The sequence below is a fragment of the Anser anser genome (genome assembly GCF_964211835.1).
Source record: "Anser anser genome assembly, chromosome: 13".
In the NCBI taxonomy this organism is placed as follows: Eukaryota; Metazoa; Chordata; class Aves; order Anseriformes; family Anatidae; genus Anser; species Anser anser.
Genome location: NC_139734.1, coordinates 21074953 through 21099654, shown reverse-complemented (window position 1 = coordinate 21099654; position 24702 = coordinate 21074953). Strand labels below are relative to the sequence as shown.

The window sequence follows — 24702 nt, the reverse complement described above, 5'->3', positions numbered from 1 at the left end:
AGGTCATACCTTATTTAGAAAAATGTAGGTTTGATAGCATCCTTTTGGTTCTTTCTATAGACAAATAGGATCGGAGGAGAACTGACAGAGAGCCACAAATAGAGATGTCCTCAGAATTAGCACTGAATTTTCAAGCACTGCTAAAGCAAAGGTTTCATCGTTTCCCTCCTACTCTCACCAATTTCAAAACAGAAACAAACAATCCGCTGCTGTGGCTCCCCCGTGGATTTCTGTGTTCTCCTAGTACCACATCTCCCATTGTCACTAGGAAGTCATCGAATCAGAGCTGTCTGCAATTCTTCTCCAGTTCCTCTTGAAAGTTTCAAACTGTAATACTTTTAGTAATAAAATTTGGCAACAACTACTGTGATGAACGTTGTATGTTGCCAATGAAGAATTATGGTATCTTAAAAAATAAATAAACAGGCAGAGTTGGTGCTAATAAATACCTGACGGACGAGTCGAGCTCCAGGATTCTCAATAATTAGCCACAAAAGCTAACTTCTCCTGCAGTGATGAGGGAGTGGCACAGAAATGGAGAGAGAGAAAGAGAAGAGCGAGGCTGGAAGGCTGGATAGCTGGGACCCTGGGGAGTTGGGGTTTCTTTTCCAGCTGCCGCCCTCCTTCCAGCAGCAGCCACTGCACCACACGTTTTGGGCCCTCTCTAGGGCAGCACCAACAACGTGGGATTCCAGAGCTTTGCGGTGCCCGAAGTGGGGACCTACCTGCCTGCCGCCTGCAGCAGCTTGCTGCCAAAGGCACTGGCTATTTTCCCTCTGCTCCGTCTTAATCCGTGCTCATCAGTGATCTGTGCAGCTAAAATCTCAGCTCTCTGAGACCAGTTATATTTCTGAATGATCTTTGTATTAATCATCAGTGCTTTCTCTTTTTAAGCAGTTCCCTCACAGACTGTTAACTGTAGATGTGTCCTTACACACACGTATGGAGCTGTACGAACAGCAAGTACGAGAACGAACTCGGTCTCTCAGCTTTCTGTTGTGGGAACTGCCACAGAAATGTAATTCCGAGCGAGAGGAAATGCCCATTAGACCACACTGGTATCACAACACCTGGTTCAGCCTACTGTACCTTTAGTTTCTGCCATTGACCTGAGTCAATTACCTCACCCAAAACTGAAATAGAATAGGAGTAGCAAATGAGAAGGAACTTCAAAGAAGCTGGGATAAGGTGTGCAGTCGATAACACAGACCCAAAGGGATAATCAACAGCTACCGAGTCAGTGAGCACAGTGTAAAAACAACGCTTCTACCCACGTCGAAAAGACAGCTACGTGCTAAGGTATTTGATCTAAGACGGCCAGCAGAGCGCACCTCTACTTGACAGCTTTGCAATGTGAGTGATTAAGACCAGATTTCAAGAATCAGTTTCCTAACGTAGGTACGGCTAAGTGTTGGAATAAGCTGCTGGGCAGGTTTGGACATTTGTTTTGCAGGAGGTTTTGAACACAGCTAAGAGTGCTGAGGCAAATATCCTTCTGCAACAGTTTCTGTACCTGGTCTGTCTGCAGAACAGCCTAACGCCTTCTCAAGGCTTCTGCCAGGTCAGACAAGAGCTTGTGATGGTTTCTTGCATATGTATGACTCTCATCTTTGAAACATGTGAAGTAGTCTCAAGGAGACCATAGCTCCAGCTTCTTTCTGGGTATTTCATGGTCTGTACTTTCTGGAATATCCATGGAAGAAGAGTATCCTACCTGCAGACATAGGTAGGTGCCTGGGATGAGTCTGCATTTCAAATACTCTGAGACGGCCTGTCAATGGGAAGATTGGGTTGAGGAGAAGTTGCACATTGCTTAGGAGAGAACATGAAAAAAATCATACTGCAACTGCCATCTGAAAGTTCAGGATCTCAGCTCGTTGTCTCTCGGAAAGAAAGTCTGGCCAGGTGAGCTCATGATGAACAAGGATGGTATGAGAATACACTGGTGTTATCTTTAGTATCCTTCCTTTAGTTTTTAAATTTCTCTTTCATTGCCTTGATTTTCTTTAAATTCATTTTAATTCTCATTTTCTTCTAAAACTTTGCATACCACTAGGTATTTATAAAAGCCACTGGCAAAAAGACCTGGCAAGCATGGCATGGCTCCATCATCACGTACTGCCTACATGGAATCTGAAGAAAGATGCGGTCAGTACTGACAGGATCAGAATCACAGAATCGTCTAGGTTGGAAGAGACCTCCAAGATCACCTAGGCCAACCTCTGACCTAACACTAACAAGTCCTTCACTAAACCACATCACTAAGCTCAACATCTAAGTGTCTTTTAAAGACCTCCAGGGATGGTGACTCAACCACTTCCCTGGGCAGCCCATTCCAATGCCTAACAACCCTTTCGGTAAAGAAGTTTTTCCTAATATCCAACCTAAACCTCCCCTATACATTGCAACTAAGCAGTCAGTCCATCCATCTGGTTTTAACAGGTTTAATCTTTCTTACATTTCTATTTATAACGAAGGAAAAAAAATCATGAGGCACAATAAATATTACAACACTTTCAAATGCCAGGAAAGTAAAAAGTATGTTACAATTTGTCCTGAGGTGTTTTGAGCAATACTTTTAACACCTAGAAGGGTTTAAAAGCGAAAAAAAAAAAAAAAAAAGGAAAGAAGTTCTGCTGGTGAAGTAAGTGACATTGATGATACTAAATGAAGCACTGCACTACTAAACTGTTAAGTTTAGTAGTTTATGGTATGGAATATTGCTGAACAATGATGTACATTCATTGTCTCCATCCAGCTTAATTTTGTGGATATCTTCTAAATGCTGCTTCTGCATTTTACCTTTCTGAATAAATCTGAAATGTTCCAGTGATACCCTGATGCTATGTACTGATGACAGGAGTTGGAAAGATGGAGCATAGCGAGTTATCATTGTAAGAGTCAGACAGAGGAAAAAATTGTAAGGTTGTATTTGTGAAGAGCTCTAGTGATGATTCAAAATGAAATTATTCCTGATTAACTAATGCTCAAACGGCTCCCAACAAGTATCCTTGTTGACCTTCTATAGTGATGCACTCAGAAAAATTCAAGGCCAATGCAAATTTGGTTTTCCCTACTCAAATTCTTCAGCAGCTGTTTTCCAGTAAACATGAATTATAAAAAGGCTGTGGTGCATTTTAGTTATTGCGTGGGTGAGGTTTAAGATAAAAATGTAACAGATGCTAATTTTACAAAACACACTCAGCTCTATACCCTAGAAACATACCCACCATTTTCATTCTAAACATCATGCAAAGGCTACAGCAAATCTACAGATTTTAGGAGGCAGTAATTGTCTCTTCTGTAACCGTACTGAAACTACTACAACTACAGAAAGGATTAATTTGACACATCTGCTTTTTAGTTTATATGGAAAACTACCTGTTTGAGTTCAGACAGACAGTAGTGTCATCAGCCTGACAACTCAGACATAGCAATTATCACTTGAATGAAAAGCATGTTATAGCTCTCTCTCTTCACCAGCTTCCTCTGCTCTCTTTTATTCTCCCTCCCTCCCCCTGTTTATTCATATTATTCTCTAGCACTATGTTTCTTGCCTCTTTCATAATCAGATGGAGAGTAAGCATCAGATCGTGAAGTACTTCATTCATTTCACACTGAAAAATACTGGCTCTGGGCTTATAGATCTTAGGGAGTAGAGGGCTGCAGTGATCTGGAAGTGAAAAATCCAGAGGAGAGTAATGAAGGGAGAACAAGGGGAGAAAAGAATGGAAGACACAACGTGGGGATGATAAAATCCTTTTCTCCCCTCTCCCCAGTATTCACCAACCTGTGTCTGGACCTGCATGGGAGTTTTTACAGTCCTGTAGGACAGAGCTCTGGCGGTTTACGAAAAAACACAAACCTCAGCTGCTGTGCTCTGCTGCCTGTCCTGAAATGCAAATACTTCTACTCTTCCAAAACAACAGAGACGTGTCCATACTAAGCATTAGCAGATAACAAAAAACAAATGACATCAGCAAGTTTTGATCTCAGGCTTGGCAAAGCAAAGATGGTTCTATCTATTGCAAATGTGGGCAATTCCATCCAAGTATTCTTTTATAACAGTAGGTCTACCACTTTGACAGCCTCATATTGCTTACAGAAAGTTAAAAACTTCCAACTTGAGTAAGAAAAACCTGCCTAAAGAGCCCTAGTGCAACTGCTGGTAGCCTTAAGGTGGAGCTGGAAGAAATCCTATGTTAAAGTTTCATTAGCTGTACGTTAAAATCCGCGGCGAATGCTAAGGATCTTCTCACTTCTCTTTCAGACTGTGAACTTTTGCGTCCCTGGGAGGTGGTTCCACAACAATACCAACTTCCCAAATTCTCTGCAATGGGTAGAGACATCTCTTGTACGAAGCAGGGATGTGCTGCAGTGGGCACGTTCCTAACACCAGGAAGGACACACGTAGGCAGCTGTTATTGATCACTCAGCATGAACAACGAGCTCATATTGAAAATGTCCTAAATTATAGAACACTAAGGAGAGATTTTAATTGCCCTTCGTCAAGAGATTTTAATTGTTCATTGCCAAGCCACACTGAGAATTTTCCTTAGTTGTGCAGAAACCAACTTCAAGATTTACAGAGGAAAAAGGCATTCAAAGCAGAGAAGAAACACTTTGAACCCTGCATTTGAACCATATAATTGGAAGAAGCTAGTAGATAGATGTACGAGAAATTCAGAACTAATAGAGGAATTTAGAATATTCACTAATTGAATTTCCTGTAAAAAGAAATGGATCCACTTAGTGCAGTGGTTCAGAGATGATGCATTTCCAGAAAGAAATTTTGGAGAATGAAGAGAACTAGCGAATAATGCATCAAAAATACAGCCAAGAATTCACTGAAATAATAAAACAGAGAAATTATAACCATAAATAGAGAAAGAGGAAATTTTCATATAGGTAATAAAAAGACACTTAGGGGATTAGTTCAGATCATTTTAATTTTCTTATAAAAATGGAGGAAAACACTTCTTGAGACTTTCAAAAGTGGACTTAAAAACACCAGGAAATGTGCTGAGGAAACCATCATTCACTGAAAGAAAGATGGACTGGGATATCTTATTTGCTATTTCTTTTTTCTCTGATGATCCTCAGGAAAAAATTATCAATAGCTTTTGTGGTGACAGCAGAAGTAATGAATTGCATACCAGCAATGAGGAAATGTTTTAACCAGAAAAGAAGTTGCTCAAATGATCATTAAAAAGAGTGGTCTAATTCAATCTCTGAATCATTCCAAAAAGCCATCAAGATTAACTAAAACATGGAAAAAAAGCTTTCCTAACCCCTATTATTGTCAGCTGCTCCCAGATTGTTCTCTCCACTGCTAAGTTCCACAAATTTTACGTATCTAAATGTAGTTCTGTAGTTCTTTCTTTAGTAAGGCTTCCTTTATGAGCTCCTTTAGTAGCAAAATATTTAACAGCTTTATTCTTAAAATATTTTGTACTGTTACATTTCTTTATGAACAAGTTTTGCAATAAAAGTATGTTGTTATATAAGGAAACTTGGCATTTCTTATAAATTAATTCCACATAACCCTTGGCATTTTTTGAAGGCATTGGTTTTCAAAGGTATTTAAGTATCTCCTGTATGCCTTTGGCAGGTCTCCAGCTTCCATGTCATATGTCCAGGCAGAAATTCCATGTGAACCAAAACTGTTTGGTTCTTCTGTGTAATGTCAGTCTGTCCTTCTGATTGCAGGGCATATGAAATTATTCACTCCAGTGCCTTTTTTTTTTTTTTCCCCCATTTAATGCCATACTTAATTTGAATTGCTGGAATTCTCATAAAATTTGTTCTTTCAGATCTCATTAATATCCCATATTTGAGGTGAAACGACGGACAGTATTTCAAATTTTTGTTTGCAAACTGCTAAGCTGTCACATAAAAGGACAATGTCACCAGCAAAATTAAACCTCACAGAACGCCGTTAAGCTATGTAATGCCATCCTGGAAGAGTCTGCATTTGTTCTTATAATGAAGCCATGACAATGGTGAAAGAGCGGAGGCAAATAATCTGCATCTATGGTTAAGCTTAGTGGGCATTCCTGCAAGCTTGAGTTAACTTTATCTGTGCAAGCCACATCCTGGATTACTGTCTTAATGCTGTTGAGAATGTTTAATGAAAATGATTAAGAGCAGGCCAGGATTATATACAAAATTCATAAATTACATAAAATACTGAAATATGCAGTATAACTTCACAGCAGTTCAAGAAACACCAGAATGAATCATGATGGTCTAATCAGACCATCACTAATAAATAGGGAACCGACAGATTTCTGTACTCCACAGCTGCTATCTCCAAAACAGGGTACTGAAGCTCCACATCTAATCATTGCCTAAATGATAACTGAATCTGCATTTATTAGTTTTGTGCAGATAAAGAACAGAGAAAGTTTCTCAGAAAACAAAACAAACAAAACAAAACAGCAAACAAACAAAAACAATGAATATGCTAAAATATTGGCCAACTTCTTACTCTAAATATGTACATTTTGAAAAGGGAACTGTGATTCATCGCAGAGTGGAAAATGAACAAGACTTCCAAACTACATCCAAAAAGTACAGAGGAGATTGAGGGTAAACTTATTCTGTGTTGTTTTGATCTGAAGGTCATTTCACCACTTTCTGTAGGCAAGATTATTCAATAAACTTGATTTACAAGTCTAGATAGCCAGTTGAGCTCCGTGATAAATTCACATGACGCCTCAAAATTACTGCAAGCTACCTATGTGTACTTAAGAAAAGCATGTGGTCTTCCTTAAAGTCGATCCCACAGTCTTTTTATCTGTAGAAATCTCAGGAAAGGGGCATTATCTGAGATTTTTACTGAAAAATTAGAAATTCTATTGTATTCACATACTACTGATGCACTGCCATCTGTGTTGCTTTCAGTCCAAATGACTGTCAATAGCACTTGACGACTAAAACAGCATAAGAAGAGAATGCTTTGTTATTAAGTTTTCTGTAGTAGATCATCCTCAAGCTAACTGACATTGAGTTCTGATATGAACTTGCATACAGTGAGACATGGCCCACAAAAAACAGGCTAGTAAATGAGAGACAACTATGCACAATGAAATCGGTTATTACAGCGTAGCGTTCTTTTTACAGTAACGTCAGTATATCTTGCACACTGGCTGCTCTGGGGAAGGTGATAAAACTGATCAAGCAATATAATTAAGAAATGCTCTCAAGGGACACTTTAGTTCACAGTACCATCATGCACTGGTGTATTCTCTTTTCTTATTTAAAAGGTATAGTGATCTGTCAAGAATTCTTCTGATGTATCCAACTAGCAACCAGTAAAGAAGCAATGCTTATTAAAGCCATACCTACTTCCAGTGTTCATTGTCTTCTATTTTGCTCCTGCGCAATTTCCGTTTCCAGCTCGTGTGTTTTAACTCATTGGTTTGACTCTAAAAATCAATAAATGCTAACAGACAAGGAGTATAATGACAAGAGCTGAAAAAAACCCCGTGTAGAAAACCATTTAAAGAAGGTGTAGTAGTCTAGAGCAGCTATGGGCAAGTGCACGTATGACTTTCGATAAAGCACACATCCCCAGTTGCACAATTACAGTGGTTACTGAAAGTCAAAAGTATTGCTTGTGTACAGATGCACTCGCACTGGTTTGCAGATATATCAGATTGGAAATGAATATTCTAGCCTAATAAAGATGATGTTTATGATTCAGAAAATGATCATTTTTCTCAATCCATATTAACCGAAGTCGTCACGGTAGCTTTTGCACATCTATGCTGATGAAAGTACATGCTCACGCGATCTAAACTGAGATTCCAGCAGCCTGAGGTAATAAAAAGCAGTCAAAATGCTTTTGAAAACGGTGTTAAAATGAGAACCTTTGACTACTTCTGTTGAAAACTAGAAGGTAGATTGCGGTGTCTATTCTTACTGTCTGTATTGTGTGGTTCACTTCTGTCCTAAACAGCAATCACAGGTTGGTCCACAGCTGGCATTTCACTTAAGGATAAGATTGTTCCTGTGCAGCTTTTATGACAGAACTTAATGCTTTTGAGAGGAGAGGCACTATGCAAATGTAGGATCATTATTAGCATCCTGCTGCTTGTTAGGTTCTTCTCTTTTTCAGATCGAGTAACCTAGGTCAAGGCAGTATTTACTATCAAAGAGTAATGGTAGCATTATACACAGTGCTGTTTGGGGACTACTAGAGCTTTTTTGGGCTCTGGTATATGCCGTATAGCAGTATTTCACCACAGAACTCTGCTTTTGCATAGTTCGAGACATTTTCAGATTGCTAAAAAATGCCCACAATGACAGGTGGAGTTGGTAGGGACTGAAAGAGATATGAGAAGTTCAAACTAAGTATGATGCAGATAAAGGTTCTGAGCTCGACGGGTAATAAGTATTTCAAGAGCAACAATTCTAAATAGTGACAGGGAGACATGGTGAAATGCAGGGAAATGGCAGGTATTACCGTTAGCCTCTGTAGCACACAAAAGTTATAACATTTTGTTTTGGGTGCTTGTACTTCAGAGCCACGATCATTGCTCCATAGTGCAGGGAAACTGCTTCGGGAAGTAAGACCTGGCCGGCAGCTGCTTCACTGGGGAAAGCACAGCTTCAGGACTGACATGGTTTTCTGCACACATCCAGCCCATTAATCAAGGGAAAAATCTGAAGCATATTGTTCATCATACTTGCTGTGTTTGGACTTGAAGTGATGAGAATTAAAATAATGATCTTGACTATTGTTATTAAGTAATATGAAATGGTTTCTCTGAAGGAAAAAATATGATTGGGTCTGTGAAGGTTCAGACAGCTGGTACAAGCATATGGGTTGGGAATCATTAGCTAATTGTTACAAAAATAAAACAAAAATGTCTTTTTAATGATAGAATTGAGGCTTTCAGGAAGACTAGCTGCATGTGCTTTCTTCTTGAATGAAAGCTCCTCATGATCCCTGTTATGCCTCGCAGCCCTCCAAAAGCATATGAACAACTCAACTACAGTGCTTGTCAAGTTAGAGGTTACTATTTTGAAACATATTCAAAGTAGAAAATAACTTACATATCTATTGTCAAAACTAATTTTCAAAAAAGTGTTTTACGCTGCCCTGATTTTTGTGTGGTGAGCTGTCTTCTCTTCTAACTGTGGGCATGTTCTGGGTTTGTATTGCATGGCAATGTGAAGTCTTAGTACAAACGTACCTAGTGCGAATGTATTAATGTAAGACTTGGTACAAGTGTTCAGGTTTGTTATTAGAAGAAGTAAAGGGGTATGTGTCTTAAGGTAAGCTAGGGAAAGCACAACAGCTATATTCTGTACGGCCCAGCAAGAAGCCTGGTGAACTAGGGAAAAGGAAAATGAGGAGACAGTTCTGGCACAGCTCCTGAGTGTCTCTGCTACCTGGAGAGAGTCTCTCCTGTGGCCATTCTCTCCTGTCCTTGTGTGTTTAGAAAGCAACCCATTACGCTAAAGAGATGACCTCTTATTACAGATGTGTGCAGCATGAGCATAAGGAAACTTGATTCAGTAATATCTGCTGATTCTTCACCTAATGATACTGTGCTAAGTTACCTCTAAGTCGTAACGGAGAACCTTTTTCTTGCTGAAGCCCAAAGAACCCTTCCAGACATCTCTGACAGGGCACATACTAATCCATGCCTCAGCATTAAACGGGAATCATACAGAGAAACAAAATCACGTAGTCCGGTCATCATAAGCCAAGTACTTTGTGGACCACCGCCTCTGGGAAAATATATTATTTCTCTGTTCCTTTTTTAATGCCTTTTGATTTCATCTTTGATTCCGTTAAGCTAAAACATCTTCACAATTTATTCGACAAATATGACTTGCTGCAATCTTCTATATTCTAGTAATTTAAGAAGAAAAAGCCTTGGGCTGCATAGCATTATTAACATTGAGAATGCCTGCTGTTTCTCAGGTATCTGTCAGCTCAGCATAAGGAAAAAGCTAATTATGTTAAGCAGGTCAGTCAGGAAGAAACCTGGAATTCTACATAGCAGTTACAAATCAGTGTCCATTGACTTCAGCTGAAATTTGCCACTGCGGAGATACATGGCCAAAAAAAGAATACACTGTTTAAAAAAAAAATAAAATCTATTTAACAATGTAATCTCATCAGACTTGAAATTTAAGTATTGCATGCAAATCAAGGAGTTGATTTGCATAGGATGAGAAGGATGGTGAGGGAAAAAAGATGTGAATAAGAGAAAATAAATGGAAAGTACATGGGTAGGTATCTATCCTCTTTCTTGATACAAGGTTTTTCTATTTAAAAGGTGGATAAGAATTAAAGAAAAATTTCCAGATACTGGACAAAAAATCTTCAGTAATTATGCTATGATATATTCTGTATTTTTATAAAATATTTATTAATTTTAAAAGGCTTAAATTACACTTGGGTTTGTCAAATCCCTTGGAATTCAAAAGCTTTTAAATACTACAGTCAAATTACTTTAAAAGAAAATTCAGAAAATTCTGTAAAAGTATTAATTTCCTGCGTCATGTGGTACCAAGACAAATTTTAATGAAGTGAAATATTTTAGTATCCATTTATTGCCATTGTATTTATTTTGAAGGATTCAGCAGGTTAGGTGATTTTGCTTTACAGCACTGCTTAGTTTAGAAATGACACAGGATGAATACTTGAATGCAAAACAAATTTTCCCATTTGAAATAAAAAAACAGAAGCCTTGTTTCAATGCACTGAAATGACCTGAGAGTAATAGAAACTTTTGTTTACATAGTTGAGTAGGCTACATGAAAAGTATTCCTAATAGGCTTATATGGTTACTATTTGCATTACAGATTAGTCCAAAAGACAGAAGTCTGTTTACAGCAACTTCCTCCTGTATTAGTATTTGGGATCCACTTATCCCATTAGTAAATGGTTGCAAGACAGCAAGAGGTTTCTAGAAACTCCCATATGAACTGACTGATTTCTCTATGACCGTTTAGTAGTGAATTTGGTTTTGGACCATCCCTAAATACACACAAATAGAAATAGAGGCGCAACCTTCTGTTACAGTAGTCGCTGTAGAAAAGAGCAAAGATACTCGCAAAACAAAGCAGAGCCTCAGATAAAATGTGTAGTAAAGGGAAAACTCCTCCAGTCTATGGCAAAGCACAGCATCGAATTAAATCAGCGGTTTGGATAATATTTTTAGATGCTAATAAGTATATTGCCGTGGACTATTTAGTAACGAGAGTACATATTTATGAAAAAGCACTTACAGGGGTATGATGCCTCACTGTCCTACCACTGGAAATCACTGGTATATATTTACTGTAAACCATTGCATCAAGCTGCCAATGGATTTCTGCTGCATTGTTTATACAGACTGCTTACAAAAATCTTTGGTTTAGAAACAGAGGGAATCCTTTCTTGTTCAATGTAAAGGAAATTCCACTTCAGTTTCTGATGTCAGATAATTAAAACTGCTTTAATCAACAACATCAACATCACCTGTATTGAATGGACCTTTTAAATCAACGGGATCACCTGCAGCATGTTCTACCATTGAGCATATTACTGTGTCTATGAACAAGCACACTTAACAAATGGACAGTTTGCTGGAAGTGAAGTGCCCCAATGGCGAAGGCACTTTTTATCTTTTCAAAGACGACTTAATGTAGAATTTGTAAACTTACTGAGCCAAGAAAATATTGGCTCTGTGAACCTATAAAGCTCTTGTAGTGATCATTTGTCTGTTCCTGTGTACCTTCAGACACCTATAGGCTTAGCTTGGCTGTAATCCCATAACTAATTCGAGCAGAAATTCCTTGACTCCAGCAAACTCATTTAATAGTGGTTTTACAGTATTACTAATTTGTTTTCAGCTGCATTGGTTCATATTTTCAGTGCTTGAAGAGAAGAATCAGATCTTCAGAGCTAAACTTGCACATTAAATGATGCATTAGACATACACTTTTTTATTTAAATATATTTTACCTGAACATTTCTATTAGGAAAAATAACCTTGTGTTTATTTTTGGGTGCAAGCAAAGTTTTCCAAATGCAACAACATTCTAAATACGCCTTACATTGCTCCAGTCCCAAAAGAGATGCAGAAACAGCAAAAAAGAAAAGCTAATTCAGTTAATAAAAATGATTAACTGTGCTGCATTGATCGTGGCTGGACTGATTATACATTTAGTTTCAGGTTTTCCCTAGCAGGCAGTCCCCGTATTCAAGCTGCCTTGAAAAAGGAGGGAGAATAGAGAGTGCAGCAGGGAAGCTGATGACGCCAATGGGCTTCTTAACATTCACATCACACAGGGCTCCGGCAAACCCCTTTCAATCTCCGTGCTTTTCATTAAATCACTACCTGCTTTGTAGCCGCTTCTCTCAAGCAGCGATTCTCTTCCATTTACATAACATAAACGCTAGCAATGTGCTAAGTATCTGTGGGATTGACATGCATACGGGCTCCTTTGATGTTATCCTTAAAAAAATTCATGGCAGGAAATTCAGAGAGGAGGAGGAGCAGGCTGAGGAAGACATCAAAAAAGACAGACAATTCTGGAACATTGTGTTTGGACAGCCAACTCTTTTGGAAAGATGTAGCTGGCTCTTTGCAATAGACTTTGTTACCCTGTGGAAAGCATTGGCCTAGAATGCTGATAATTTTCAAAAGGAGAAGATGCAAAGATCAAACAAACATCAAAACAAACAAAGAAAATCTCTCCTCAACCAGTACGTACACTAAGCCAATAATGTAGGCACCACAAAGGAGAACTACAGCAAAATGAAAAATCCTCTGCCACAGAGGACTATACGAAAGTTCTGACTGTCCTCATCTCCAGCAAAACGCTTCAGTCTTCTCTTTTTATATACCCTTTTTCAGTAGGAAATACGGATTTTTTTTAGACAGAAAGTTATTCTAACAGCACAGCGCACAAACACACAGAAGTGGAGAATTATATCCTCACAACCAGTCCTATGCGCAAAAATATTTGGTTTAGTAATTTAATAGAGTAAAAAACCTTTGCTTACTTTCCTCCCAATTATGCACTGCATAGGCCTTTAAGAGGTAAAAATAAAAGTATACTCAGTGTAGGCCATTAACTGAGTAGGAAAAGTTTGTCATATCTATCTTGGTACTCTCTGCATTGTAGAGCATTTAATTAGTTTATGAATCTGGAGGAGGCACTCTTTGCATTTCAGTTCAAAACAGGCTACTCAGCCTAACTCTTTTTATTGAACAAGCATGTAAACTATTTTTTTCCTGAATTCAATCTCCTACAGAATTCAGCTGAAGCCGAATCAGCTCTTGTAATCACAAATTTCATACAGGCCTTCAGAAGTACAAAAGGCTGGAGTAAAGTCTGCTCAAAGTCACAATTTTTCCATTTTCTTGGACCATGGGAAGAATCTCATCCAGGGCAAGGTTTGCATGAGAACAGAACCTAATAAATACATGTGATTGCTCGGATAGGTAAATATATAAAATATAAATGGGACCTACACTTTGCAAAAGAGGATTGCTATTACAAGCACCATAAAAGTGATACCACAAAGCTATAGGGAACAACTAGAGAAGAAATCGATATATGCAGCAAGTGGGCTTTTAGGAATCAAGCTGCTAAAGGAAATGACAGAAGGGTCATGAGGGGAAGCACAGAACAACTGCTATGCAAAATAACTTATCTGTATTGAGAATCACAAAACTGGATTTCAGCTATCAGAGATCAACACCCCTCAGAACTGTACAGTATCTGGGATCCCGGCGCATGATTTCTCTGATGGTTCCTGCAGGCTCTGATGCAGACACCTGTGGTTGTCCCTTCTGACAGATGACAACTACAGGGAAGGTCATTTCAGAAAAGATGACAGAATGTACTTTTCTTTATAGGTTTGATAGATACATCTTTTCCTAAATCTTACAGGCTCCCGACTGACCACATCACTTGTCAATTCCAGAAGAAAAACTAACAGATTTAAAGGTAACCTTCTGTACAATTATAATCCAGCTGTACGCTTTTCTGTGAAACACTGGCTTAGAAAACAGTACTGTTTACTTCAGACACATCTGTGGCACCGTTGTGGTCAGTAGCTCTTACTGTGTATCTACATTGTCTTCACTGTGGTGCTAGTTCAAAGCCAGGCTCATTTAGGAACATTTATAACTCAAAACAGTACTCGAACACCACAGAGGAACTGTGTTACCAGAACCCACTGCATTACTAACGTGACTGTCACCAACTTTCCAGTGCCAAACCTAGTACCAAACCGGGAGCATCTGGTTATCACAGTATTTTCAGCAACTGTGGAATAAGCACGGTTCTTATTTAGTAACACACTTACTACTAAATTTGAATGGTGAGATCCTCAAAGAAGGCTAGGATCATTGAAGAGAACACTTTGCAGAAGGTGTTACAGCTGCAGTCATAATGTAAACTGGATCTTTATTTGTTTCCCGTTTTGATATTTGGTCAAGAACAGTACAAGAATTTGTGGAACTGAGGACTTTCATATATTGTGCAGAGGAATCTGTATCAAATTGACCCATTACTAACAAAAATCATCAAACTTTTTTTCTCCCTAGCAGTTAACTTTTAGCATTTTACAGACTCAATATTTCTTGTTCACATTTAATTCCACAAGTACAATTTGAACAATTTTCAGAATACAGACTATATCTTTTCAATCAAAAGTTACCTTTTCCATGAAGAGGACTTCAGTCTGAAGAAATATCTGTGATACAATGCTCTCTGGTGGCATTTGGCTCATCTGCCTGGAAAATTAAAATTGATTTTGCTTACAATTGCTTAAATTACCACAGTCATCACATTACTAGTTTGGCAGTTATGATAACTTTTACTGAATTCATTTTCATCTCAAAAAGAGTACTTTTTACTTTATTTCCTAACCTGGTTGCTTAGAAAGACTTTTGAATCGGGCTGCTGGCAAAAATGAAGTAATGCTTCAGCCACCAGTATTTATTTTTTGGTTAAATTTATCCTTTAGAAAAACAAACAAACAAACAAAGAAAAGGATGGTACAGCTCACTGCTTAAACACTGTAGGTCTAAATGTTAAGTATGAAAGCTGAAAGACCTCCTTTTCAGTTTTACTCACTTTAAATTTCAAACTTGTTTAGGTGGTTCTTGACCAGTTAATTTGTCTCATCCACTTGCCTTAGATTCCCTTATTTGTGTAAATAACTTCAAAATCATAAAAAATAGTAAGAAATAGTCTTAAATAAAATAAAATGCTTGTACCTCCCTAAGTGTTGACTTGATGGTCAAAAGGACCATTGACCACAAAGGACCACATAATTATCTTTGCCACAAAAAGTGAGACTAAGTTAAGGGCACAGTAAAACTCTGAGCCAATGATATTTTTATAATTTGCCACTCTGATAAATGGATTTATGAAAATCGTTAAAAGAAATTAGTCCAAAAAAGTCATATTCAATTTAAAAATAATAAGATAATTAAGTCCTCTAACATAACATTCCTTTTCTGAATTCTTTTTTCTTTACAACGAGCTATTTATTCCTACAGTGTTCAAATGTTTTACTTTTTTGCCTTTAAACTAGGCCAATTCAATTACAGACATGCTAGCACAATATGAGTTGACCCAAAAGCAAATACGTTTGTATTTGTCCAAGTTGTCCACCATGGTCTTTAGCATGCAAGAGTAATAACTATTTTCAATTTTTAATTCCCTCTTTCCAGTACAGTTCTTCCACTTCAGAGGTGGGATGCTATAGGTGTATATATGGGTGTATAGGTCTCTATCTTATTTGCCTAGCTTTATTTTCTACCTCGTATTACACATTCTTAAGTGCTTAAACTGTATTCCAGAAGTCTAGGAAAAAGAAAATCCATGTTAAGAGTCTGATAACGTTTCTGCACCAGGCTGAGGTAGATTGCTGAATGGTACTGCCTACCAGCCATTAAACTTCCATAAATCTATCTATAGTATCTACCTAGTTTGTTGCAATTGTTAGCATTGCACAAAATGTAATTATAAAGGCCTGCTAATTTCATTGGTATTTACTTTTTTCTCAAAAACAGATTTTGATTTGCTCCTTTCAGGTAATTGAACAGGATACGTCTCTGTGCAAATAGCACTATTTTAAATATACAACCAAAATTACCTGGCTCTAAGAAGCTATATTTTAATGATTATGCTTGCAAAATAGGTCCCAAACTAACACTGAACTACACTCAGGAAACAAAAGCAATCTGCTGTTGAGGTATACATCCGATATCCTGAGCATATAGAAACATCTCCGCTGTAAGAGCAGAAGAGATCCTGACGGTTACAAACCAGTGCTCCCTGTAGCCTCCAGAAAGCTGCTCTGAAAAGATTCGGCCTTCCTTTTGCTCTCTAATAAACTGAGAAATCTGTGAGGGGATGGTTCAATTAAACTCTTCTTTTCACTGCCATCTCAAGGTCCTTGTACCAAAGCAACAGCCGTGATCAGCACTGATGATCTTAATGGTATAATTAGCTTACCTGGTGCATATATAAATGAGACTTCAGGAAACCAACTTCAGTTTCAGGTAAGTGCTGCATGTATCAATAAAAACAGTGCCACCTTGTACTACTTTCTTTCTAGTTTTTTTTACAAACTCTGTTTAACAGAAGATGTATTTTGTTCCCAGATAAAGTACATGTTCCGATGCAACCTGCTGCACTTGAAATTACAGATCAATTTCTGCACTTGAAAATGGAAGGAACGGAGATTTCAGCAAAACGGGGACACGAACAAGCTATACAAAGCTGTAGTGCATTATCTTTGTTTCTTTTGTGCCATTTGCACTTATTTATACCATATAAAAATAACAGACGGTGGGCACGAAACCTGCGGAAGAGCACAGAAATCGCTGCAGCAGGCTTCTCCCTGCCAGTTGTCCCCAGTGCCCGGCTGTGACGGGTGCTGGGACCACAGCCCCAGGCCCTGCTGGAGCACCGGCACCACTGGGATGCCTGAGGCTCCCGTGAGATTACTTCTGTACCCAGGAAAATGTATATGTGAGTTCAGCAGAAATCGCCTGCTTATTTCACCTTGTATGCTTGTCCATAATCACATTCGTTTTTAATAATTATGTAATAAAATCATTGAAGTATGCATGAGTATTGAGTAACTGGGACTAAACTTTTCTGTCCCTCCCCTGCTCCTCATGACTGAAGGTGGCAGGGCCTGGAAATTGTGTAAAACACATTCGACAGAAAAAACACACGGACATATGTGATATAAAACACACGTGGACGTTCAGTTAATTGCCCAGATCTCCAGGACAAACAAAAGCTCTTAGGTAAAACTTGGTCCTGATTTTCTTATGGACATCAGGTGCGTGACAGACCAGATGTTTTTGATGGATAAAAAATCTTATTCTTATTAAATAATTTACTATATATACATATAATAGTATTGCACACTAAATAATGCTAATGTTATATTTACAGCAACAAGATCATGTCAGGAAAAGACACTTTGAACTAATGAAACTCATATGAAACCGTATGGCCTGAGCACGATTTTCCTTAAGATTTCTGTTCTTATATAATCTGTTAATAGGCACAACCTCTACATATTTTGTTGTGCTAAAGTATACTGTATTGGATATGCAAAATACAATAGAGAGTATAGTTAAAACATAATATGGTTTAGAAATTGGATCGCTCAGTAAGCAATTCCTGCCTCTACAGTTAATTTCATTTTCCCCATTCGGAGAGAAGGGACTAATGAAGCAATTCCACAGCCAAACACACAGCAATATTTCTGTATTTCATCCAGTTTGGGATGGGAAAAACCAAGGCCGCAGCTTTAACAGCTGGACCTCAGGCAGGGAGAGACAGAGGTGAAATTCGGAGCTCCCTCACCTCAGAGCTGTCCCCGAGGGCGTGACATGGCTGTCCCCAGCCACCAAAGCATCGCAGGGACCCAGCAAAGAGCACTGCAGCTGCACTTCACCACCTTGAAGGGCACGTTGGAAGCCCAGCAGCGCTTCCCTCCATGAGGAGGCTGAAGGCGGGGCTTCCCCTCAGACCTTCCCCTGAGGTACCCCACCCCAGGGACCCCCGCCCGCTCCTCAGAAGATGGCTGCTCAGCATTAGGGTCAAACTGGCTGCTAAAGGTAGGCCCAAGGGGATGCAGGTGGGGCAGTGGTAGGGCAGAGCAGGATGGGGGAACGTGGCCAGGCCTTGGGGGGACTGGTGCCGGGTGGGGAAGGTGAAGGGTGCAGCAATGGCAGAGTAGAAATGGAGAGCTGATGCTGTGGAAGGTAGGTATGTTTTTGGTGATGATGTGGACCCACTGGGCAATAAAGCTAGGAGAAAGGGTAGTGGGATGGTAAAGGAAAACAGGGATGTGAGCAAGAATGGGCCTGGAGGGCTTCGGGGTGAGTGGATAGGGGGCCTCCCATGCTTCTCCATAGCTTACCTGCGGCTTTCCTCCCCATGGTTTGAGGTTTAGGGGAAGAAATTCAGGCTTATGTCTGAGGAAGAGGATGATAGATAGATATATTAACAGAAAGAATGGCCACGAAGTGTAAGGGCACAAACTGTGCGCAAAATGAAGGGGGAGAGCAGCGTAATGAGCAGCTGCGTGGAGAGGGTTTGGGCCTGGAGCGAGAGGATGAGCCACCGCTGTGAGCAATTTGTCCATCCGCACCCAGGTACCTGGATCCTGTGCTAAACAGGTTGGTGATAGAGCTGCTTAGGGTGAAATCATTCCAGCAAGTGGCTGTGTGCTACGAATGCTCGCTGAAGGGAGTGGGTGGGAGTAGGACAAACAGGCAACATGGTGAGACTAAACACGTACTTGTGCAACTATGTGTGAACTAGATACTGTTGTTGTTTTCCAAATATTGATGAGGAGCTACTAAAAACATCACAGTCAGTCACATCGTTTTGTCTGTTTTGTTTCTTACATTGAGCAAAGAATAGACATTGAGTAAATACCAGCTGTTAAACAAAAAAGAAACCCACGCAAACTCCTAACCTCATGTGCACCTTAATTTCCCGCTATCATCTTCTTCCAAGCAGCTTTATACTCCTAAAAGGCACGGCTCACTGAAATACTTGTGATTTCTCCATTGGATATTACTGACTTTAAAAATGCCTACATTCAGCCATGGTCTAGTCAGTATGTGTCTGTCTGCTCATATGTAAAGTACCAATAACTCCATAATTATCTAATGTCCTAAGAGAATGCAATGCAATAAAAATCCACATCACATTTTAAATTCAGCGTTTGTTGTAAATTTGTGTGTATATAATTTTCTAGAAAATGATGAGGTATATTCAAGTTAAAATTATATTATTTTTAGCTGTTGAGGAAAGCACTAGTCCATTATTTTCCCTTCCTTTTCTAGTTTCTTACAATCTATATACACTGCAGTTAGGCTTTTGTGATAAATAGCTCTGCAGAGAGTAAAAGCTTGCTCATTTTCTTTGATTTCATCAGTAATCACCTCACAGTTATTCAGGCTGCAGGTGCAGAAACGTGGAGCTGGTTCCCCTTGAGCTGCGTGGGTGTGAAAGCGGCGGAGCTGTACTTGCTGCAGTGCTGCGATACACGGCTTTCGTGACTTAGGTCAGTGCTCGCTGCGGGATCTCTGCCTTCGCAGCCCGCCACGTTCCTGATTCTTCTGTGCTCTCTGCAGCTTAATATGCGTGTGTTTGTGTAACTAATGAGTTTTTGCTTCATTTATGTTACCAGAACTCTCAATTACTTTGGGTAATTGAAAGGTGATTGGTTTTGGTGTTCTGGCAACTTGGTGTGATTTTGGAACAGATTTTACAGTCACGGAAAACTAATGACAGTTCTTGTAAATGTATGAACTATTGTAGGCTTGAGGAAATTGAGCTAGAACCTATGTCAGAAGCAGGTCAGCAGTTGTTTCAACCTGTATTTCAGTTTCATTGTTTAGCTCAGATGAATTTTAATCACATTCAGTCAATGTATATTATCAGTTTTGCTTCACAGATAGGTTCTTGCTTCCGAGACAGTTTGTTTTTTTTTTTTTTTTCCCTGAAAAAGAAATTAAATGTATGTTGAACATCAGAATTTAGGAAATAGTCATGTAGATAAACAAATATTTATAAAAACTGTTTTGGGTATTAATAGTCAGACATGAATCTCATTTTAACTGTAACAAGTAGTGTAAATGTTCCAGGACTGACTCATACTTTGTACGTGTGCCAAGAATGACGTGAGTAAATACATCCCAACGCCAACTCATTTTCAGTAGACTATTGTTTACTGGCATTTGATATATTATGGCAGAATTTGTCACAACTCTTCAGATAAGGTTCAGTCAGAAGGCCAGTTATGTTTGTTATTTTTCATTTTTTTCATTAGCTTTTTTCAGACTGTCTCATTCAGGTTTGTTTACAAACTGGAACACTTGACATGAAATAAAATAGTGCCACAAAATTTCAGGAGAAAGTGCTTATTATAGGTATCCACTTAAAGTGTATAGGTTTTAATATTTTCCAGCCTCAGTGGTGGTGAGATTTTTGAAGCTCTGAATACCAAAAAAGGTTGAATGTAAGTCCTATTCATATTTAAGATCCAGAATATAATTCAGGAGCACTTGTACTACTGTTCTTACATGTATTTGGCTTCCAGGAGCTAATTCTGGGGTGGGATTTAAAACAAGGTCTGGGTAAGATGTCAGGCTACTGCACCACAGAGACTTTTGGAGAAAAATGAAGTTGTCTATTTTTTGTTCTGGTCATCACATGGAATTAAAATCAAAGCAACACACCTGAATGTTTCAATGTTAGTTAGACACAGTTTCTAAAGGACTTCAGTTACAGATTCAACATTCCTAGCATATTATAGGTAACAAAATGCTCCAGTAATTTTTTTTGAATTGTATGATATCACTAACAAGCATTTGATAACAAAGCAAAATCAAGTCCCTTATGATTCAGGATTGTAATTTTTTTTTTCTGCATGTTTAATTTGAAAATAGGCAGTGTTTTTATTTTAAGCAATCATTAATCGTAAAAAAAATAAAGGCAACAAAATTCCAATGTGAAAAAAGAATGTTCAAGTATTATATAAAATTATTTAAAATTTCTGTTATTTTTTTCACAAGAGAACGAGATGGTAAATCCTACTGAGCCCTGCAAACCATGATGTTAGTTTCTGACTCCCACAGTTACTACAGCAGGTTTTCAGATCTCCGGGCACCAGACAAGGAGCTCTTCTTTGAATCTCAGTCGAGAGAGCTTTACAACAGAGATGTGCCTTGAAGCTGGAACATTTATTCATGGATCAATGGGTGGCATTGCTTGAGAGAAGCTAGCAGCCTTGCAGTCTTATTCCTGTCAGTATGTTTTGATGTTAGACTGGAGGAGATTTGTCTAACACTTGAAAGCAGTCTTGGGATGGGAAAAAAAAAAAAAGAGAGAAAGGAGATCAAACAAAGGCCTGATTTTATATTGTTTAAATAGGAGCTTTCAGGGCATAAATAAGTCAATTTTTAAATATTAATCTTATACCAGTTACTTCTCTTTGTAAGTAAAAAGATGATACTTCCGTAATTAAACAAACACACAACGGTCAAACTGAGTTAAGGTGGAGAGGCCTGCTAGGCTAGCTATTAATCTGATATGCATGTGGGTTACAAAAGGGGCTGGTTTACCAAATGCCTTGGGTTTCAAAGGGACATTGGCCCCGTTTACAGGGCCTGTTAGACGTCCGAGTGTTCCTTTTTGGAGGGACAATGTTATCTGGATGTCATTTGTTGTTGTTGTATTGCTATGGAAAGAGGAATATGGAAATCGAGTGTGAGCACTTTTATAGGAAAGTAACCCACTTCAAGGGCTTGTACCATCAGAAATGGTTCCAGCATAAAATCATGCTCTTAGCTGAAATTGGTACATTAAAGCAAAAGCTGTGCCTTTATCAGAGCCCGTGTCAGCAGTCTTGCCAAGATTTATTTTGGGATATTTTTTTTTTAATTGGAGAGATTGTATAATATTTAGCTGGTCAGATTTTGTTTGTAAATATTCACTGATATTTGGTCTAAATGAGTGTTAAATAGGATTAAATATTGCCCAGAATGTACTTCCAGATTTTGCTGTGGTAAAAATCTTCCAAATGTAACATAAGGCAGTACTCTTACTGAATCCCTAACCATGCTGCTCAAACAGCTCTTACAAAATCATTCTTAAATGGAGTACAAACTCTAAAACTAAGCCAGGCAAATTTAACATTTTAAAATGCTATAAAGAGTGTTGTTAACTCTATCTACTTCTGATTATTTTAGCTTTGAATGTACATTTTTTTTCTGAGAGCAGTGTTGGCATCTTCTTTTAGTTATTTAATTTATTTTTTTAGCATTCAGAAAGGAGTCAGTGTATTGCAAATAAATGAAAAGTCTGTACTGAAAACTGCAGCATAGTGAACACAAATGCGGAATAACTTCAGATAAACAGGCAGCCAGCAAAGTTAACTGACCCACAACAGCTAAATTGGTTCTGTTCTTCTACTGGGTGTTCTGTTTTTAAGCTCTCTCATTGTATTTCTAGGCTACAATGAGGACATCAGTGCAACAGTTTCCACAAATACATTAACTATGAATGTACAGAGGTAGGGAATTAAGACTGCAGCCTTGATTTCTTTAGTCCTGAAGTACGGTTCTCTACCACCTGGAGTAAAGGAAAGCTTCCTTATCCTACAGTGGTAGAACTTTTCTGTCTTCCCTATGGGTTGATCCCCTGGGAGCAGTTTCAGTTCTTATACTCAGAAAGCCATTGCATTGCTCCTTGGCCACTCTTCGTCTCAGCTCTGAGGGATGACAACCAGCACAGGGAGACCTAGGAGTAATGTTGTTCCAGTCTTACCTCTGTAAAAAAACAACTGTATGTAGTCTCTCATGTGGAATGAAAACCTGCTTCAAACAGCATGTTGGTACCACGTTTCTCTTTCTTATTTGCTTGGCATGCTATGCTTACATTTTGCAGTTGTATTTAACGGTACAAAAAGCAACTTATTCAGAGGTTCAATGAATGCTAAGACTCAAATTTAGGTTTGGAAGCTTGAAACTTATTAAGTACCAAATGCATACAGTGATTAGCATTCGGTTATTAACACTTTGTAAAACTTCCTACTTTTATAGAGTAAGCGGTTACGTCCAATTTATTCCTTCACAGTGAATAAGGGTCACCACCTTGGCTCAGAAATCAAATACATAGAGCTGAGCAAAACTCCTTCCCAAGTAGCAAACAAAACTGTATTCCTGCTGACTGATTCTTGTGTTAATTTGGAGGGTGGGAAGGAGGGGGAAAATCTGCAATGGTCGCAAGCGAAGGGTGATTTACCTGCGTGTAAATACAGGCTTCGTGCTGCTTGATCCGTAGAGCACCAGTCCCAGATGACAGACCAATTTTAAAACATGAACTGATAGAAACTTCATCAAGTAGGACTCTGAATGACAGCTGCTGACCTATATATTTTCTAAAAGATCTCTAAAACTTGCTCCCAGTTAGTAGATGGTGGTAATGCCTTAATGGCTTTGTGATTCTAAGAGTTATTCATGCTCCAGTTTTTTCCTCTGTGTTCATGCCAGCAGAGTGGCACGAGTATTCTCTGAAGGGGGGGGGAGTTGAACAACAAAACGTGTATAAATGTAGGTTTGAAGCAGAGCTCTATTGCAAGACCTTAAACAGGAGAAACTATGTAATCTTTATAGAGTTTTCTGATTTCTCAATAGCTATAAACAAAGTCATCCTGAAATTTAAATTCATTTTTCATGGATTATGGTATTTTCTCTATAAATATATTGAAGTAACAGGGGAAAGAGTTGAGCTTTGAGTAGTTATGCAATTGTTCTATTTGGTATATTTATAGAGATAATTACAGAGACATTCTACGTTAAATGCAACTTTTCTCTATTTTTTTTTCTTTTAGCTTCTTATTTGATAACATTTTCAAGCTATGTTAAATTCTGTGATCTGATTGAGGAGAAACTCGATTTTAAAGTATATTGTAAGACACTTCAAATACATGTTGGCTTGAATCTGAAAGGCTAGAAAGGGGAGTGAGAGATGCTCATTTGAATGCATTTTCTGAATGTGGATTTATCCAGAACACAAAATATGAATACAATTTTATTATATATTTTTTTACTGAAGTGTGCAGAATATGAAATAGAATGGATCTACCACTCTATGAATTAAAATAATTCCAGCCATTTCTGGCAAAACCATGGAAGACTACTGAGTTTTTTTGAATAAAGCAAAGTACCTGAGTAGTTGTTGAAGGCAAACTAAACAAGTAGTACTTCTATTTAAATGCTGCAAGTACTATGGGCATAGTAAGATTTTCTTATATTTTAGTTGATAGCTTCACGTATTTTCAGCATTACATGAGTTCTTGAATAATATGTAATCAGTATAAGGCAAAATTAACTGAGCATCCATTGTATATTTTTGACCCCAAAGGAAAAAATATTCCTGAGCTACATCTATTTGCTCCATTTTTTTCTATATACCTACAGTGTACTTTTACCAACATGAACAAGTATTCATCCTGTGTATTACTCATTTCTCCTGCCTATTGATACAGTATTTAAATATTTTTTCAGAGTTTAGATTGTTTGTCAGGGCTGAATGGAGGACTGTGTATTTACTACTGCTGGAAATAACCGTAGATTTCTTTTTCTGATAATAGTTTTAATTCTAGCCATTTGTCAGTGTCTGCTCCCA

General features: G+C 38.4%; 1 protein-coding gene and 1 long non-coding RNA gene across 7 annotated transcripts in view; one reads left to right on the top strand and one right to left on the bottom strand.

Annotated features, from left to right (window-relative positions):
• LOC310881000 overlaps positions 1 to 17989 on the bottom strand; it is a 36990-nt gene extending 19001 nt beyond the window's left edge. For 3 of the 4 annotated variants that reach the window (XR_014572038.1, XR_014572039.1, XR_014572040.1), the window contains exons 1-2: positions 17860 to 17989; positions 14681 to 14756 (exon numbers count right to left, since the gene is read on the bottom strand). This is a non-coding gene — a long non-coding RNA (uncharacterized lncRNA). Of the gene's footprint in view, positions 1 to 4274; positions 6115 to 14680; positions 14757 to 17859 lie in introns of those variants that run through there. The other variant, XR_014572041.1, reaches the window with a different exon arrangement.
• LOC310880990 (connector enhancer of kinase suppressor of ras 2-like) overlaps positions 1 to 24702 on the top strand; it is a 186830-nt gene that overhangs the window by 5532 nt on the left and 156596 nt on the right. Inside the window, exon 1 of one of the 3 annotated variants that reach the window (XM_083797608.1) lies at positions 17895 to 18113. The exons of 1 other annotated variant lie outside the window; for it this stretch is intronic. In XM_083797608.1, the coding sequence (XP_083653734.1) occupies positions 17993 to 18113 (121 nt within the window). In that variant the 5' untranslated portion in view covers positions 17895 to 17992. Of the gene's footprint in view, positions 1 to 17894; positions 18114 to 24702 lie in introns of those variants that run through there. One more of the 3 variants, XM_083797609.1, reaches the window with a different exon arrangement.